The 17847-nt window shown below is 45.6% G+C and overlaps 1 protein-coding gene across 7 annotated transcripts in view; it reads right to left on the bottom strand.

Moving 5' to 3' along the window:
* Nucleotides 1-1463: 1463 nt before the first annotated feature.
* AMMECR1L (AMMECR1 like) overlaps nucleotides 1464-17847 on the bottom strand; it is an 883688-nt gene continuing 867304 nt past the window's right edge. For all 7 annotated transcript variants that reach the window (XM_078665614.1, XM_078665612.1, XM_078665615.1 and 4 more), the window contains one exon: nucleotides 1464-3825. In XM_078665614.1, the coding sequence (XP_078521740.1) occupies nucleotides 3714-3825 (112 nt within the window). In that variant the 3' untranslated portion in view covers nucleotides 1464-3713. The remainder of the gene's footprint in view (nucleotides 3826-17847) is intronic.

Raw genomic sequence — 17847 nt, 5'->3', positions numbered from 1 at the left:
AATTTGAAATTCGCCGTCGACGAGAGCGACGATGGTGGCATTAGAATGGTCGTTGACGAGGTTTGTCCACTCGTCTTTGACGGGCTCGTCGACGGTGTCGTTGACAGTCCCTTCATCGACAAAGTCGTCATCGTAGGTGTTGTCGGTGATGCAGTCGTCGTCGACGACGCAGCCAATGTCGAGGTCGTCGATGTCTTCTTCGGCGTTGTGACAGAAGATACTCCAGATTTCGTCGACAGGAGCGACAACAGAGTCTTTGTCTCTGAACGCTTCTTGAGGGGTGTATGAGGCAAAGAAGAGGACGATGATTCTTTGACTTTAGATGTATCTGTTTTCTGCTTCTTCACCTCAGCTTTTTCCTCAGACAATTCCTTCTTATGCTTTTTAGTGGAGTGCCCTTTAGATCCCTCATCAGACTCAGAGTCTGAGGTGTTCTTCTTTTTCTGAAGCCATAATAACAAGCAAGCTTCTCTGTCTTTCAGGGTTTTAGCCGAGAAGGTGCGACAGTGTTTGCACTCCTTGGGGACGCACTTAGGTTAAAGGCAGTATAAACAGTATTTGTGAGGATCCTCAGAATATAATCTGACCTTCTCACAAGATCTGCAAGGTCTGAAAAGCCTCTTCTTAGAGCTGTCAGACATGGTGAAGAAATAGAGGAAAAACAGTACCTCAAACCAAAACTGTAGAAAGGTCAAAAGTTCACCAAGTAACCAAAAACTGAGCAGTGCTTTGGGAGACTCCTTCTCACACGACGGCGGTTGGAAATCTGCTGGGGATTGTGATCTCAGAGCTGGCAGCTGATTGGTTGGTATTTAGACCACATAATAGTGATGATGAGCTACCAAACTCTATACTTCCCTATTGGTTTTCTATGCAGTTTTTTCTTTTACTGCTATGGTTATTTTTTTACAGTGAGACTCCCACCATGACGACGGGGAAGATAAAAGCATGTGAATCTATGAAAGATTCAATACTGGAGAATCATCATGCACACCGGAACAGAATCACAACAAAAAAAAGCATCACAGCACACCCTGGGAGCAGTCAGCAACCAGGTTGAAAACCCAATGATAAAGCATGTCACCAAATAGGTAGGTGAGTAAGGGTTCTTTTAAAACATCATGTGGGTTCTAAGTCACTGACACTATGAAGACATTAAAGTAGTCTTTTAGAACGAAGGCAAAAGTAGGTAGGAAACTCCTCCTAAATTATTTTAATGTAGCAAGAGAAAATACCCATGGAAAGAAAACAAACATCAGCACTAGACTTACATTTTGAGCTTCTGAAATATCTCTCCAGAGATGAACCAGTGAAGGATTTACAGAAAAATGAGGCACAGGGAGAAACAAGAGTTAATGGAAAGGACCAATGAAGAGAGCAGACAGAAGGTGAACTAAAAGAAGAGAGTTAAAGGAGAAGCAGTTGTAGAGTAATAAGCATACAGGTAAAGGAGAAACAATACCACTTTTGACCATATCATTTATTTTCTATAATACTTCACTAGAGAGAGTCCAGCAATGAGTGTCAGAGCTTTACACCCGTCAAGACACACAAATCTATCACAACCAAATTGTGTGCTCGTTCATGGTAAGCTTAACAGTTGACTAGATTAAAAAAGGAATTCAAGAAGCCCCTCAAACTCAGACATTAGCCATTGTCTATGAATCACATGGTAACCATGTCAAATCCCCCTAGACATTATGGCTGGTAGACTAAAACCAGATCAATATAAGCTACATAGTAATCCACACCACCCAGCATCTCACTTAAGATTGCACTGTATATGAAAAATATTTGAAAGTCGCAAAAAACCAGCAAAACTACTCTCCTAGATCCTCACTACCCTTTTATAGCATTCAACCGGATGGCCCCCTCACAGCCCTTGACTTTGCTCCTACACTTTTCAAAACATGCTGAATTAATTACTTACTTGGGCCTCAAGACATGGCTTTTTCTGCAATAAGCTGCATTTTGTTCTCTTTTCACCCTTTTAGGCTATCCCTTGGCGCTGGGAAACCCTGTATGGGTAGCTGTGCGCCTTAAAAGTTAAATAAATAAAATTAATAAATTGAGGAACATTGCTTTTATCACCTCACAGGTTTTCAGTAAAACCATCGGTATTTACCTATATAGTAAGATAAATAACGAATCTATAGATAAAACTACATAGTACTTATTCAACTCTTGGCAAGTTGTTGCTAGGTAAACAATGCACAGGCAATCCATGATCCCACCTCAACAAATGCCATTTAACAGCTTGGACAATGTACACATCTGCAGCAACTTGAAGATGAATTAATGTCTAAGTTGTGATCCCATCACAGGAAACAATCGCAAATAGCATCGAACCTCATCTAAAACTGACACTATCAACAATTTTCCCCGCTCATAATATGTCCTGAGCAACATGCATGGATTAGTTCAGTGTGTGCTCTTTTTGGAGAAACCTACCACTTAGCAGTAATCCTGAATAATTACGTTAATTCAACACATATACTTGCGTCTCTTTTGTAGCCTTTCAGGCTATACACATGGCATATTTAAACTTGATACTGTTCCACCGATAAGCCTCCTATGTTGTTGGAACTCAAACCATCACTAGATGATTCAATTTGCAACTCACTAAACTACTCAACTTCTAACAAGTCACCTCTGTGGTTCATGGACATGGCCCAAGCCTCACATGCAGTCCAACAGCCTGGTCCCCACACCATAAGCTGCCAATGTAGACCCTGTGTTTATAAACCTTCCCCCAGCTCACTGAAGTGGCCTAGTGTAGTGTTGATAAGACACTTCTGTAGTGCATACTCTTGAAATAGTCTTGATGAACCATTCCTAAATTTCCCAGACATGGTCCCTCATCGACAGCTTCGGCTGGCAGTTCTAGTCCAATTAAAGAGATATAACTTCTGTTCATAGACCTGCCTCACACTGGAACTGTTGCCTGTGTGGATCACAGCAGGCCACTCTCATCATGACCATTCAAAGTAATTCACATTGGTAGCTCTTTTTGAAGAGCATCATCTGCAAATGATATGATGTGGCCATTCAGTCTTCATTACATAGCAGGGGCTCTAGCAGATATTTTGCTATAAATCTCCATTGGTTGGTCAGAACTTGAGGCTAGGAGGAAATCTATGATACAGTGTCCTGGAATGCTATTTATCATTTAAGTAAACAGGTTACTATCTGGTCTTGCGGTTGAAAACAAAAGGCAAAACGTTTAACAAAAAAAATGCTATAACCCAAAAAAACAGACTTAAAAGGGCTCCGTTGCTTAGACTGCCATAGGAATGGGTCCTGCACAGTCCTTGGTTAGCAGGGGTTGGGACTTGTACCCTCCACCTGCTTCCAAACTAATCTTCTCAATGTAATAAATGCAGGATAAGACCAGATAAAGTTAGTACCTCTGGTCCTAGAGGTATGTCCCAGAAGATCCTTTGATGATCTCTCAGTATTATCAGTCATTCAGCCAGTCCAAAAAGAATCCACTGAGAAAGGGGGCAAAGGTAAGGCCGGGGTGCACGCTGTAAAATACTCCTTGCAACCTGCATCTCCCAGAGCAGTTCCGAGGCAGGGTTAAGAATGGAAACTAGCATCATAATATGGTGCAGTAATAAAAGTAACTGGACCAGGAAGAAGAGGCATCTGCCCCCATGATGTCACAGTTCTTGACAGGCAATGGGACAGAGGACTGACTGTGCAGCCTAGTATCAGGAGTAATGAGTATACAAGGGTGGAGCATGGAGAGAGCCATTTGGAAAACAGTGCTGACGGGAAGCAATGTATTCAGGATAACCAATCGTCACTTTCTCACTGCGATACCTGAAAATGTGGAAATGAATAAATATTAGAAGAAGGAACAACTTCTTGCATGCAGCAGCTCAAGTTAAGAATATGCACCCCCACATAACTTCTATCCCACACAATCTGTGCCCGTAGTTCCATATTTGCATCACAGTCCTTAACTACCAGGCTGCATTTTCCTCCTGCTGCTGTCACACTCTAAAATACTTACTCATTATCATAACTGTAGACTTTGATTCAATCACTGCAGTATCACAGATGTCATACGGGATTAATAACTATTCAATGGCTCCGGCTGCAGGAGCTGAAGCAAAAGTAATTGGTGTTGCCCTACTACAAAGAGGCCCCAAACCCCTGGCTATAGTCCTATTTCATGCCATGTACAACTGTACAATATATACTGGCAAAATATGTTGCTAACAATGTACGTGGTAATGAGCCAAGGATAGGTAAAATGTCTAAATATAATTGAGACACAATTACTATGCTGTGACATGCAGTTTTTTATCATAACTATTTACCTACAATTGCTTCACTATTGAACTACAAAAAAAATAGTAAATTAAAATACAACACTTGAAAGTCTGAGTTTATTAAATGCAACTTTAATCTGCATATATTAGATTCCATATACATATATACCTTTCATGTACTTATGTATCTTTATATTCATTACTTTGCTTTTAACTCAGCATATCTCACCCTATATATCTCTCAATGTATCCTCTACTTCCACTCATCTCAAACCTCAGTCTACTATTCTCTTCAATGCACTGCCCTATTTCCCACCCTATACCACTCTCAATATATCCTCTACCTCAACTCTCTGACTCATCTCAAACCTCATTCTACTACTCTTTCCAATGCACTACACTATTACTCACCCTATACATCTCTCAATATATCCTCAACATCCACTCTCTCATTCATTTCCAAACTCATACCACCACTATGAGCCCCAAATAACCCTTTCTAGACTATTCCCTCCTCTTCCCCTCCTTGCATAATTTCATACCTCTTTTAATATTTGGATCTCCCAAACAAGCCTTGCCAAACCATTCCCTCTCCACCTCCCCTTTACTTATCCCAAACCCACTCCTACTGCGATAAACTCCCCAAAAAACATTCTAGACCCTTTCCTCTTCTATCATTCACTATTCTTTTTCAATCCAGATAACAAACTAACATATCCACAGCTCAAATTAATTTGATATTTCCCTATGCTAATTACCCACTAATCCTGTTTGGGTTCCAGGGTAGCGTGCTACCCGCCAAAAATCACTTCAAAACCACACGAGGGGTAGCCAGCGCTATATAAATGCAAACCCTTTCCTCTTCTATCCCTCCACTATCCTTTTCAATCCAAATAACGACTAACATATCCACCGCTCAAATCAATTTCATATTTAACTATACTAATTCACCACTAATCCTTCTGGGTCCCGGAGTAGCATGCTACTCGCCGAAAAAGCGATTCTGCACCTCTTCAGGAGTAGTAAGCACTATATAAATGCAATTACAATGACAATACAATGTTACACAAAAGCTGGGGAGACATCACTTTAGCACTGAAAAGCTACACCACTGAATTGACCAAGGATGCTGCCAAAGGTAGCATTACATACATATTCCTCACCAAGGGAGCAAAGCACTGAATATTGCTCGGCATAACTTTCAGCTTTAAGATAATCTGACCCCATAAAGTGTGTGCAGCAACCCATAGGATTTGGCCCCTAGCAGACCTGTGTTGTCCTAAGACTTTGTTGATTTACTTTTGGCCCACACTACCAGCCTAAAGTCAGTAGTGGCAAAGAAAGGATGGGCAGTAAGCAGTATGGAGAATAGAGACTTTGAACAAGAACCTAGTTACCAAATTATTGGATACATACGCCTGTGGGTGTGGCAGCAGATGTGGGCCACTGCACTAAAGCTAAATGAGGACACACTGGAATTGTGTTTTGGTCCAAGAACAATGACCCTTTCCCCAAAGTCTTGGTCCTCGGAATTAGGAGACCGTCAAATGCTAGAATCAGAAGCTAAAATCCTTATTCTGATGATTGACAGAGATCTAAACATGGATACAGAAATTTCAGATCTACCTTCGGTGCAGGTCTTTACAGTCAGCAAATGCTCCCCTTTTTTTACAGTTTCTCACGTAATCTTTGCATGAAAATGCAGTAGAGCTTTCTCTTTCTTGGCTCCTTGACTGTTAAATGCTCTCTTCCTCCAGCTAAGGGGGGAAGCTATTTATCTAACATTTTGTAAAGGTCTGAAAACATTGTTATTTAAGGTAATGGTTGTGAGTTTCAGTCTTATAGCAACAGGAAACCCTTCTTATAGTGACTGTTGCGCTTTATAAAATGATCTCATCATCTGTTCACGCCCCTTTTACTCTATTTTACTGGGAAGATAACAACATTCTTAGCCAAAGTATTTCTTAGCATTGCTTGAAAAAATTGAATCATATATTAAAGACTCTACCCTTTGTGGTTATTGCTGGCCTTGACAGGCTGGGTGTTTAATGATGAACGCAGCAAAGACGGAGGTACTGCTGTTTGGAAAGGCAGAAAAAATCTGGTCCGATGACTGGTGGCCAGCCTCCCTTGGCCCATGCCCACCCCTAAATCCTCAGTGAGGAATCTCGGGGTAATAATCGACAATAAACTGTCTATGGCTGAACATATTAGCAGAGTAGTCAGTACCAGCTATGGCCTCATGCGTAGCCTGAGGAAAATCTTTAAGTGGCTTCCCCTCTCAGCTCGTATGCCTCTAGTACAGGGACTTATCATCAGTAGGATTGATTATGGGAACGCACTTTTGGCCTCAACTAATACCACCCTGCTGGCCCGCCTTCAGGTCTTGCAGAACACGCTGCAAGACTGGTGCTTGACCTTCCCTTCCGCACCCCTTCATTACCTTGCCTAAAAACCTTGCACTGGCTCCCAATACAAAAACGTATTAAATTCAAGTTGTGCTGCCTTGTCCATAAATCCATCAATGGGCATGGCCCGGCATACCTAGAACAAAAGCTCAAGGTCTACCACCCAGTGAGAACACTTAGATCATCCACCAACTTTCTCCTAAATGTCCCCAGGGTACGTACGGCCAGAAATGGTGACAGGGCCTTCAGTAAAACCGCTCCTGAAGCCAAGAACTCCCTGCCCCTCCAGATTAAGGCGGAACACGATTACTTGAGATTCCGCAGACAGCTAAAAACATGGCTCTTTTAGACCTGCCTCCGCTCTGTCTAGGTTTCTGTTAGGAGTTTTTCTGCAAGCGCTCTGAGACCTTCGGTGATTTATGCGCTATATAAATGTAATAAAAGTAAAAGTAAAGTAAAGACAGGGGTGGGGGAACACGTTCTTGTTGAAGCAGGTCTGCCCATGAATGGCTATTATCAGCCGGTAAAACTGTACTTTACCTTATTATGTCAGCATTTCCAAGCTGGGATAGCCACTGGATACTGTCACTCTGTCTGTGAAAGCACTCAATTTTGTGCTGCTGGTGTCACATAAAATGCTATATGTATGTGGTGGATTGTTCTAACTTTAAATAAAGATCAGAATAAACATTGCTTGACAGAACTTCAGGTACAATTTCGCGCTTGCCTACAGAGCTTAATAACAACAAGAAACCATGTGGGGAAGACCTAATGGTTATGTTATTTTGCAATTGCCATCAAGGGAAGGCATGCCACAAAAAAGGCATTACTTGTTATCGTTAGACCCATAGTAGTGAATGCCATTCTTTTAGAAGTGGAAAACCCCTCAAATAACAGAATTCCAGAATGCAAAAAAAAAACCAATGAGCAATAGAAGCCCTGCCTACTAGCTGACACAAAGGTACAATATAAAAAGCAAAATGCTCATTTGACGACCAGAAAGCCTCATTCATTCACTATCAAACCCATATATTTTTTTGTATTTTTACAGAGTTTTATATAGCGCAAACTTGACCCGAAGATATCGGGTATCTGAGCGCTTTACAAAGCACCAGTTGTGTTACATGAGGACACATTCATTTTTTTTTTTAGGCACGGGGAGATTATTTGCCCAGAATCACAGGATGTTCAGCGTCATTGCCATTTGCCGAGACTCGAACCCAGACTTTTATCCAGACTATGAAATGTTGTCAGTATCCTCAGAAGTTAGGTTCAAGATATGTGCTGTGCTATCAAAAAGTTAGAGGCAGTGTCATGACTGTAACACTGCTGAAACTATAGTTTTGGTAGATCAAATGTGCAAACATGTTGAACCCACGCAGGCTAAATGAGGAACAGGACTTGTCATGTTTTTGTAATACTGTGGATTAAATTGATAGAGAATAATGGTAGACCTGCATCAGAAGGAGTTTTTAGAATCAAATCTCTTTTTTGTTGTCAAATAGAAGCAGAGAAACAATTACACAGCATGCCGCCTACAACCCAGCCGGCCGGCTGAGAAGTCGGTCACAGAGCATTATGTGCAGACAATAGTATAGTGCATTGTCTAGATGATTTTGCTCAGTAAATAATGTGTGAGGGGGTCTCGTACTGGAATATCTACAAGAGGCCTTCCGAGTCAGCACAATCAAGGTAGTAGCACACTTCGGAGATATGATTTACACAGCATGCCGCCTACAACCCGCAATGAGCCAGCCAATTCACAGGGTAGGATGCATACTTTTGACATACACCGCATGTGCATTTCGTACTGTCCGGATGCGGCCCCTTTTGGGCTCTCTCGAACAGCGCTAGCATTTACCAGAAACTACAAGTACAGTCACTTAGGTGCGTGCAGTGGCGGCTGGTGACATTTGTAAGTGCTAGGGCAGAAAATAAATTTCATAGAGCTCCGTAGCGAGCGAACATATTTTGCATGGGGCCAATGTTAAAATGGAATTGCAAAGGATGAACGCGGAATCCCATTGTTCCTTGAGTGTGTGAGACAAAAGAACATTAAAACACCTCCAAAAAGTAAAATGGAGTAAACAAGCAACCCGTCCCCCCACCCTTCCACCTTCTGAATGAGCCATCTGCTAAACAAGGCGAGATGTGTGCACTAGAAACATGTTAAAAGTCTGGGCCACTCTGCGACCCTGCCCCTGTCTAACCCTCATCAAAAGTCTCAGGTAGCAACCACAAGATACATAAATATTTAGGGCATGTCAGCCCTGAACTCTGCGTAGAGGATAGTGATAAAGGGGGTCCAGATTTTAGTGTATGCTGAGGGATCTACTTCCATCGCCATCGACAACCTCTCCATGCCCAGCAGTAACCAAAGTTGAATAAGCCACAGTCGTTTTCTGGGAGTTTTATCTGTACCCAGGCTAGCCAGCAACACACTATGGCCGGGTGGCATTTAATGCCAGGGCCATCTGCCTTCCTTTAATGGAACGGAGTGGGAATGTAAGTGTGTTCGGGAGCCCCAGCAGCTTGTAGGAGGGGAATCTGGGGATTGTGGTATCAAATGTGCTGTCTATGTCGTTCAGGACTCGGTCCCAGAATCTCTGTAGTTTCGGGCAAAGCCATAAAAGATGGATCAGTGTCACTAGGTTCCCACAGCCCAGCCAACACACACTGTCGCACTTTTTGTACCATTTCTGAATGCGAGAGGGGGTATAATACCAATAAGAAGTGATTTTATAGGCCGTTTCAGTGTGCTCTGAATTGTGTGGTGTGTTCTATAGAAAATGTCTTCCCACTCTTTATCTGCTAGTGCACGGCCTAACTCTGTTTCCCAGCAGATCTGTCCCGGGGACTTGCCTTTGTGCGCTTTCTTCGAGAGGTGTTGGTAGATCACTGAGATAAGCTTCTTATCGTCTGACTTGAGAAACCGCAATTTCTCAAACGCTGTCATCGGTCTCTCCACTCTCGGGCATATGGCGGGGTATTTTGCAACCAACGCGTCATTTGCATGTGAGTGAATCGTGCCAACTCCCCAGGGCATAATCAGTTTTTAATTGGTAGAAAGGGATGGGGCCATTATGATCAAAGAGACTTTTTATGCGCTTGCATCCACCTGCATCCCAACACTAAGCAGTGCGTGGACACTTGTCTGACGAAAAGTCTGGATTAGCAAACAGAGGCGTCATGGGTGAGGGCCGGGGAAAGTGGTGTGGCCCGCTGCAATTGCTATCCTGATCCAGGCTTGGAGTTTTGGGCGCGTTACAGGGGAGGAATAAAGCCACCATGTTCTATGTGGGCAAGGCAGCCAGACTTCCCTCCATGTATGTGAACCTGCCACTGGTTGGTCCATGAAGACCCAATGCTTCTCGGTCAGTGGGCGATTCCATTCTACTAAATAGCGCAGTTGTGCAACTTGGTAGTAGCCGGTCAGATTGGGCACTGAAAGCCCGCCTACTTGCTTTGAACACTGTAGAAGTTGTTTCTGCAACCTAGGTTTCATCTTACCCCATATGAAGCGCTCAATCTATCTTTGGAGAGTGTGGATATCATGCCAGTTTGTGAGACCAAGGGAAGGGTTTGAAATATAGAGAGAGCTCGGGGAAAGAACATTCATTTTTACAGCTGCAATTCTGCCTAGCCAAGAGAGTAGAAGTCGCTGCCACTGTGTCAAATCTTTACGGAATAGGGAGAGGAGTTTTGAGTAATTGGTCTCAGCTGTTTTGGAGAGACTTCGGCTTGTGGACAATCATAGATACAGGAGGTCGTCCGTGACCCACTGAAAGTCAAACTGGGAACGTCAGCCCAATTCAGAGTTAAGGGCGGTGCTAAGTTTCAGGATTTCTTATTTCTGTATGTTTACGCGTAACCCTTAGACCGCTTTGAAGTCCTGGAGATTTGCATCAATAGTCAGGAGAGAGACCAAGGGTTGAGTGAAGGAGAAGATAGCGTTGTACGTGTAAAGGCTGATTAGGTTTCGATCAGCGCCAAATCAGATATCCTCTGCATTAGGATTATCCCTAAGTCTCTGCGCCAAAGGCTCCATGTACAGAGCAAAAAGAAGATGATCAAAACCTAATCAACCTTTACGAGGACGACGTTATCTTCTCTTTCACTCTACCCTTGGTCTCTCTCCATACTATTGTTGCAATGCTCCAGGACTTTGGAGCGGTTGGAGGGGGATCTACACCCACCACTACCGCTGCATCTGGGGTGTAAAGAACACTGGCTAGTGCATTTATCAAAAAGGGCTCCTGCTGCTTGTTTGGGGGGTGTATCGAAGCTACAGTCCCTAGCGCTGAACTGGGGAAGTGTTTGGGGAGGAAAATGGAGGAAAACATTAAAATATGAAAATGGCCACACCCCCTGTCTTTCCCCCTCCCTGGGGACCAAAATTGATGCGGGAACCTCCTGGCGGACATCCTCTGTGTATCTTTAGGGAGTAAGTGTGTCTCCTGGAGTAGGCATATGCCACCCTGAGCATGCTCAAACAGGGAAAAAACAGCCGTCCTCTTGATAGGGTTATTGAGGCCACGTACATTGAGAATAACGATCTTGCATTCAATGGGTAAGGGGAGGAAAGCAAGCTATGTGAGATCGAGCAAGTACTGCCCCAGTCGTGTGTGTAGAGTTCGCAGATACTCGTTAGTGAGGAGGTCCGATATCAGGGGTCTTGAATGTGGGACCTATCTGGAGTGGTCCATCGGAAGGGGCACCCCAAAAGAGTGGGCAAAATCCCAACAAAATAACAAGACAAATAAAAACATTAACACATGAAAATTATTGAAGACCAAATTTCGTCTGTTCTCTTAGGTGGGGGTGGTCTGCAGCCATGGAGGACTGGGCAGGACAATTAAGGAGTCCTCCGAAGAGTTGCAAGGGCCTCCTACACAAGACCTTCAAAGGATCCCCCTCGAACACAGAAAAACTGTTACTCACACCCTTGTCACCAGCAGACTAGACTAGGGCAACGCACTCTATGCCGGAATCAACAAAAACGTCACCCGCAAGCTACAAAACATCCAGAACGCCGCCGCCAGACTAATCCTCAACCTGCCACGACACTGCCACATCCCCCAGCACCTGCGCATACTCCACTAGCTCCACATCGAGGCAAGAATCCCCTTAAATATTCTCACCCACAAAGCCCTCCACAACACCTGACCAGCATACCTGAACAGCCGACTCATATTCCATGCACCCCAAAGGAGCCTACGATCAGCCTAGCTCTCCCACGCCATAGTCCCCCGCACCAGGAAGTCCAGATTGTGAGGCCGCTCTTTCTCCTTCCTCGCGGCCAGAGCCTAGAACGCCCTCCCGCTCCACCTCAGACAGACAACCTCACTTCACATCTTCAGGAAGGACCTCAAAACATGGCTCTTCGATGGACCTCCTTCTTGAGGGACAGGATCCTGCACCTTCCCTACACTCCAGTGCTTTGAGACCCTTACGAGTGAGCAGTCGCACTTAACAAACCCATGATTGATTGACTGATTGATTGACAGGGGACCTGCAGCAAGGGTCTAGCCTCTGTATCCTTGATCTTGCCGCCATCGTCCTTGCGACTCAGCACCCTCATTTTCTCGTGCTGCAAGTCCGGCCCAGAATCAAAAAGCCTCCGAGAGGGCCCACAGTACTGCTTGTCTTTCTTTGCTAATGGTGTCTTGATCTGGTTTCACTCTCCATCGGCCGCTCTGGACTGCTTGTCAAGCTTGTCACTGCGAGCCCGTAGCACCCGAGGGTGGGGGCCCATCCCCAGCATCCTCAGGCACCTTGATGCGTAACAGGGCACATGTTCCATTTAAAAAAAAGAATTTTATTAAGCATTTCCAGAAAATACAAATATATTAAACATCAGTCATTACCATATAAATATCCAATAAATACAGTACAGTAGAGTTATTATATAGAAAAAAAGAGAGAGCAATTGATACATACAGAAAGGAGCGGCTAAGACCCATACAATACTTTTAGAAAAATCTAATAGAGTCAAACAGTTCATTGCATCCTACCCTATTGTTGCTTTATGACGCCTCGGTTAGCTTCATCCTAAACCATCCTTGCATCCCTGCTCCAATCGGCAATATATGACCAAACTTTCCGCTCCCAAATTCTGGCCTGTCTACCCCTACAGGCATAGATAGCCCTCTCTTGATTATAAATTCCGAGGAGCCTAGCAAGCCGCATATGAAAAGTTGGTGGTTCAGAGTCTTTCCATCTTGCTGCCAATAGAATCCTGTACACCGTTGTTCACAGGAACAAACAATATTCCTGCTTGGTGCTAAGGCCCAAAGTGTTATCGTAGCCAAGAATCAGCAGAGTAGGGGTCAATTCTAATCAAAGGCCTAATACTTCCTCCCAGTACCCTTGCAGCCCTGTTTTTAACAAATCTAATTTGTCACAGTCATACAGCATGTGAATCAGAGCGGCAGGGCCTACCCCGCATCTGGGGTATTTATCGTCTATTCTCTTCCCCCATGCATATAGTTTAGCTGGTGTAAAATAGAGATTAAAAATAGTTTTATACAATTGGGCCTTGAGATTAGAGGATAAGAGTATTTTAGCCGTTAAAGAGAGGCTCATATAAATATCCACATTGGCATTCCCCAGATTCCTTGCCCAATGTGTCTCAGTCTTTTCCAGGTCATCTGGAATCCTATCAAGAAGTAAACTATAAAAGTTCCTAATTCTACTGGACTTCGAGGTTATAGTATCCGAAATTTGTATCTTGTCAAGCTTAATTTTAGGGCTAAGAGAAAGTGGGAAAGGATAGTACAAAGGGTCAATGCAGTAGGGTCCACCCCACGATCCAAGAAGGAGATCATGAAGCAGTGGCATGATCTCAAGAGGGTTGTCAAAGAGAGGAGGAGCAAGAACTGGGAGCTGGCTAACCGGACTGGCAGTGGCCCTCCCATCCCACAGAAAACATTCACACCCTGGGAGGAGAAGGTGCTTGCCATACTGCATCCTGAGAGTCTCACAGGAGTATCCGGGGGAGTGGAGGCTGGTAAGTACAAACAAATGTCAACCAACACACTGATATGTACTGTTTTGCACATCCAAAAACACACACCACACCAGACAAATCACATCCATCTGCACCACACACCCACAAAAACCTGTCTCAGAGATCCAGCAGACACCCACTCCCATGTACCCTAAACGTAGCAAGCAATATAACCATGGGAGCATGAACACAGTCAGCCTGCACTACTACTCCCACCATGCCCTCTGTCCCACACCCCAGCAGCATGGAACACTTCCTCCCTCCCACAAGCACTGTTAAGCCATTGCATTGTTCACCAAACAAACTAACAGGTAGGTAGCAATCTTGCTTGGGAGGCCTGTATGTGGGAGGGAGGCCTGCACTACTACTCCCACCATGCCCCCTGTACCACACACCAGCAAGATGGAGCCCTCCCCACACCACCCAGGAGCACCTGGAAGCCATTGCATTGTTCACCAAACAAACTAACAGGTAGGTAGCCATCTTCTCTGGGAGGCCTGTATGTGGGAGGGAGGCCTGCACTACTACTCCCACCATACCCCCGGTCCCACACCCCTGCAAGATGGAGCCCTCCCCTCACCACCCAGGAGCACCTGGAAGACATTGAATTGTTCACCACACAAACTAACAGGTAGGTAGCCATCTTCTCTGGGAGGCCTGTATGTGGGAGGGAGGCCTGTACTCCAACTCCCACCATGCTACCTGTCCTACACCCCAGCAAGATGGAGCACTCCCTCCCTCCCACAAGCACTGTGAAGCCATTACATTGTACACCAAACAAACTAACAGGTAGGTAGCCATCTTGCTTTGGAGGCCTGTATGTGGGAGGGAAGGCTGCACTACTACTCCCACCATGCCCCCTGTCCCACACCCCAGCAAGATGGAACACTCCCTCCCTCCCACAAGCACTGTGAAGCCATTGCATTGTACACCAAACAAACTTACAGGTAGGTAGCCATCTTCCCTGGGCTGGCTGTTTGTGGGTGGGAGACCGGCGTCACTACAAACAGCACCAATTGCATGCAATGCATCAATACCTGAGATGTACGAGTAATTTATGCACCTCTGCATCATGTAATGAGGCACAGTATTGCACTTACAAAAAATAGTGATGAACTGTCAATTGTGTAGTGTACAGACAGTGGATGACACACAGCTAACAGAATTCTTGCACAGTGCACAACACTGACCAATACCCATCTAATCAACAGGTGACCAAGAACTCACTGCTGAGGACGACACCAACGACCAGCAGAGCCAGTCTCCACCCCCAGTACATGGACTCTCGGATGTAGACTCTCAGGATTCTCTGGACGATGAGCTCCAGGCCGGCCCATCTGGTGTGCCAGGGAGCACCAGGTCCCAGGCCCCCATCCTCCTCACCACCATGTCTGCTGGAACAACAACTGCACAGCAGACCCCTGCAGTTACGGACTGTGCTTCCACCACCGCCACCACCACCACCACCAGTGCCACCTGCAGCGCCCTCCCTGTCCCAGGGGATGACCAGCCCACACCAACAACTATGGACGACAGGGAGAGTGCGCGTGGATCCACAGTGGCGAGGCAACAGGTCCATGGCAGCAGGGCAGGTGGGAAGGCCAGGGCCACCCCCAGACCTCAGGAGGTTGGGACACCATCCCTGGACCACTTCACCAGAGTCATCGGGGCCTACGAACAGGGCCAGGGACAAAGTGGCCGGTCTGAAGAACTATTACGCAAGCTCATCCTGCTGATGAGGTCCATCGACGCACGCATAGGACAAATGGTGGACCTCATGGGCCAGCAAGTGGCGTTACTGAGGGACAGGCCTGCGTCCCAAACAACACATCCGCCCCCCCTCTGTTGTGCTGCAGGATGACAGTGCACCATCCTCCCCTGCGGCCACAGAGAGGAGTCCTCAGATGCCGCTGGCCATGCAGCAGGGCCGCCCCCGCCCAAGTGATCAAGGGGGCGTCCAAAGAAGAGCCTGAGAGTCTCTGGAGGCAAAGCACCAGCCAAACGCCAGTCACGGAGCCAGCCCTGATGGCAACCCTCTTCCCCACTGCATTGACTGTCCTTCTCCACACTGCCTTGTGAATGGCACCAGTCTGTTGGACTGGGTCACCACATCGATGTGGTGTCTACTCTTACATCTCATTTACCATGACTGTCAACTCACTACTACATCAGCACCTTCATGTAAATCTGCCCACACCCCTCACATGTCAACTATGTAAATAAAATACCTTACACACTTCAATTGGTTCAGCTTTGTCTTTAGTTTAATATTTACAATGTTCAAAATTTCCATAATGTATCCAAAAGATGTACTGTATGTAGGCATGGATAATTTCAAGGCACCTAGGGAGACACACAACAGAACAACAGTCACTGGTGTGAGTGTGGCATCACAGACAGTACTCTACACCAACCATCTACATGAGTCAACAGGCAGACAACACAATATGCAACAAGTGTCAACAAACTGAGTCCCGTATATGTACACAGATGACATGTCACTGCCACATTTCCACACACAGGTGACTTTACATGTGCCTGTCTGTACCATCCGCACATAGCCCTTCACGATCACAGCAATCACACCATACATAGTACAAGTTGTCCCTTGTCACCCACCTTCAAGTAAAGTAGCGGGTGATGAGCTGTTGACGCATGTCAACTCGTTCCTCCTCGCCACTGTCCTCATCACTGGACTCAGGTCCTTGGGCAGTCAGGGGCCTTGGGTCCTCATCATCATCCAGGAGCAGGGGAATCTCATTGTGAATGGCCATGTTGTGGAGCATACAGCATGCCACAACGATCTTACAGACCTTCCCAGGCGAGTATGACTGTGCACCTCCAGTCCTGTCAAGGCAGCGGAATCTTGACTTGAGCAGGCCAAAAGTCAGCTCAATGACACAACAGGTCCTGCCATGGGCCTCATTGTAGCTCATATCAGCAGGGGTCCTGGGATTACATAGTGGGCTCACCAGCCATGGACGGCTGGGATATGCAGAGTCACCTAGGAATGACAAACACACATTGCAATGTTGCACAGGCAGAGGGCAGTAGGTCACACACACAGCACAGATTGCGAAAAAAGTGCTCACTCGCCTGTGGTGGCGCCAGACCAACATGTGTGCAATCAATGGTACCAACAATGTGGGGGATGTTCCTAAGCGGATAGAAGTCTCCCTTCACAATGGCCAAATCTGCTCCCCTGGGGAAATGTATGTATCGATCCTTATAGATCATCATGGCTGCAAAAACATCCCTCAGCACCAGGTTGAACATGGGTTGAGACATCCCTGGAGCACTGGCCACGGTCTCCTGGAAGGAACCAGTTGCAAAAAAATGGAGGGCTGCCATCACTTTGTACGTTGTTGTGAAAGCTGTTGGGTATTGGCGACGAGGTTGCAGGTGGGGATCCAACAGATCACAAAGGGTCTTCAGGGTGGGTCTATCGAGGCGGAATTTGCGAATGATAACATCCTCCATGTCCTCCAGCAGTGTCAAGTGATGTAGGAGATTAGGCCTCCTCCTAGTTGAGATGAAAATGGACACATGTCAATGACAACCATCATGAGATGGCCACAGCACATCCCGTTAAGGATGTCACGGAAAAACAAAGACTGCCCTGAGAAATGCGTGACACACCAGGTCACACGGGTGGACGTTTGAGCCACACAGAGGGCACACCTCTCCATTTACCATACACAAGTGCCTCAAACAACACATAGGTCAATGTGGATGCACACATACTAAACCCCACATTTCACATATGCACGCCTTGCAGTGTATTGTCCAGCCAATGTGTGTAAAATGAACATGACTGTCTCATACTCATCTGCTGTACCTATCACACCTAAATTCATCATGTAAACTTGGCACACATCCACAACACAATGATCGAAGTCCGCGAACTGTCAATTGTGTATATGAGCAGATATAAAAGCACAAGTAAGTAACAACATCATACAGTGAGACAAGCCTTGTCACGGTCATCACTGACACACAACACATTGATTAGTGCACACATTGTTGAATCTACTTCAACACTGTCACGCATCATCAACCATCAAATGCACAATTGACATGGAGGGACTACAGACCAATGTACGTCATACATACCCAACCATGGCACGTGCGGGCATCTGTGGATTCAATG

The sequence above is a fragment of the Lissotriton helveticus genome, chromosome 11 (genome assembly GCF_964261635.1).
Source record: "Lissotriton helveticus chromosome 11, aLisHel1.1, whole genome shotgun sequence".
Taxonomy (NCBI): Eukaryota; Metazoa; Chordata; class Amphibia; order Caudata; family Salamandridae; genus Lissotriton; species Lissotriton helveticus.
The sequence above is the reverse complement of the archived record's forward strand: the minus strand, read 5'-3'. Positions and strand labels throughout refer to the sequence as shown.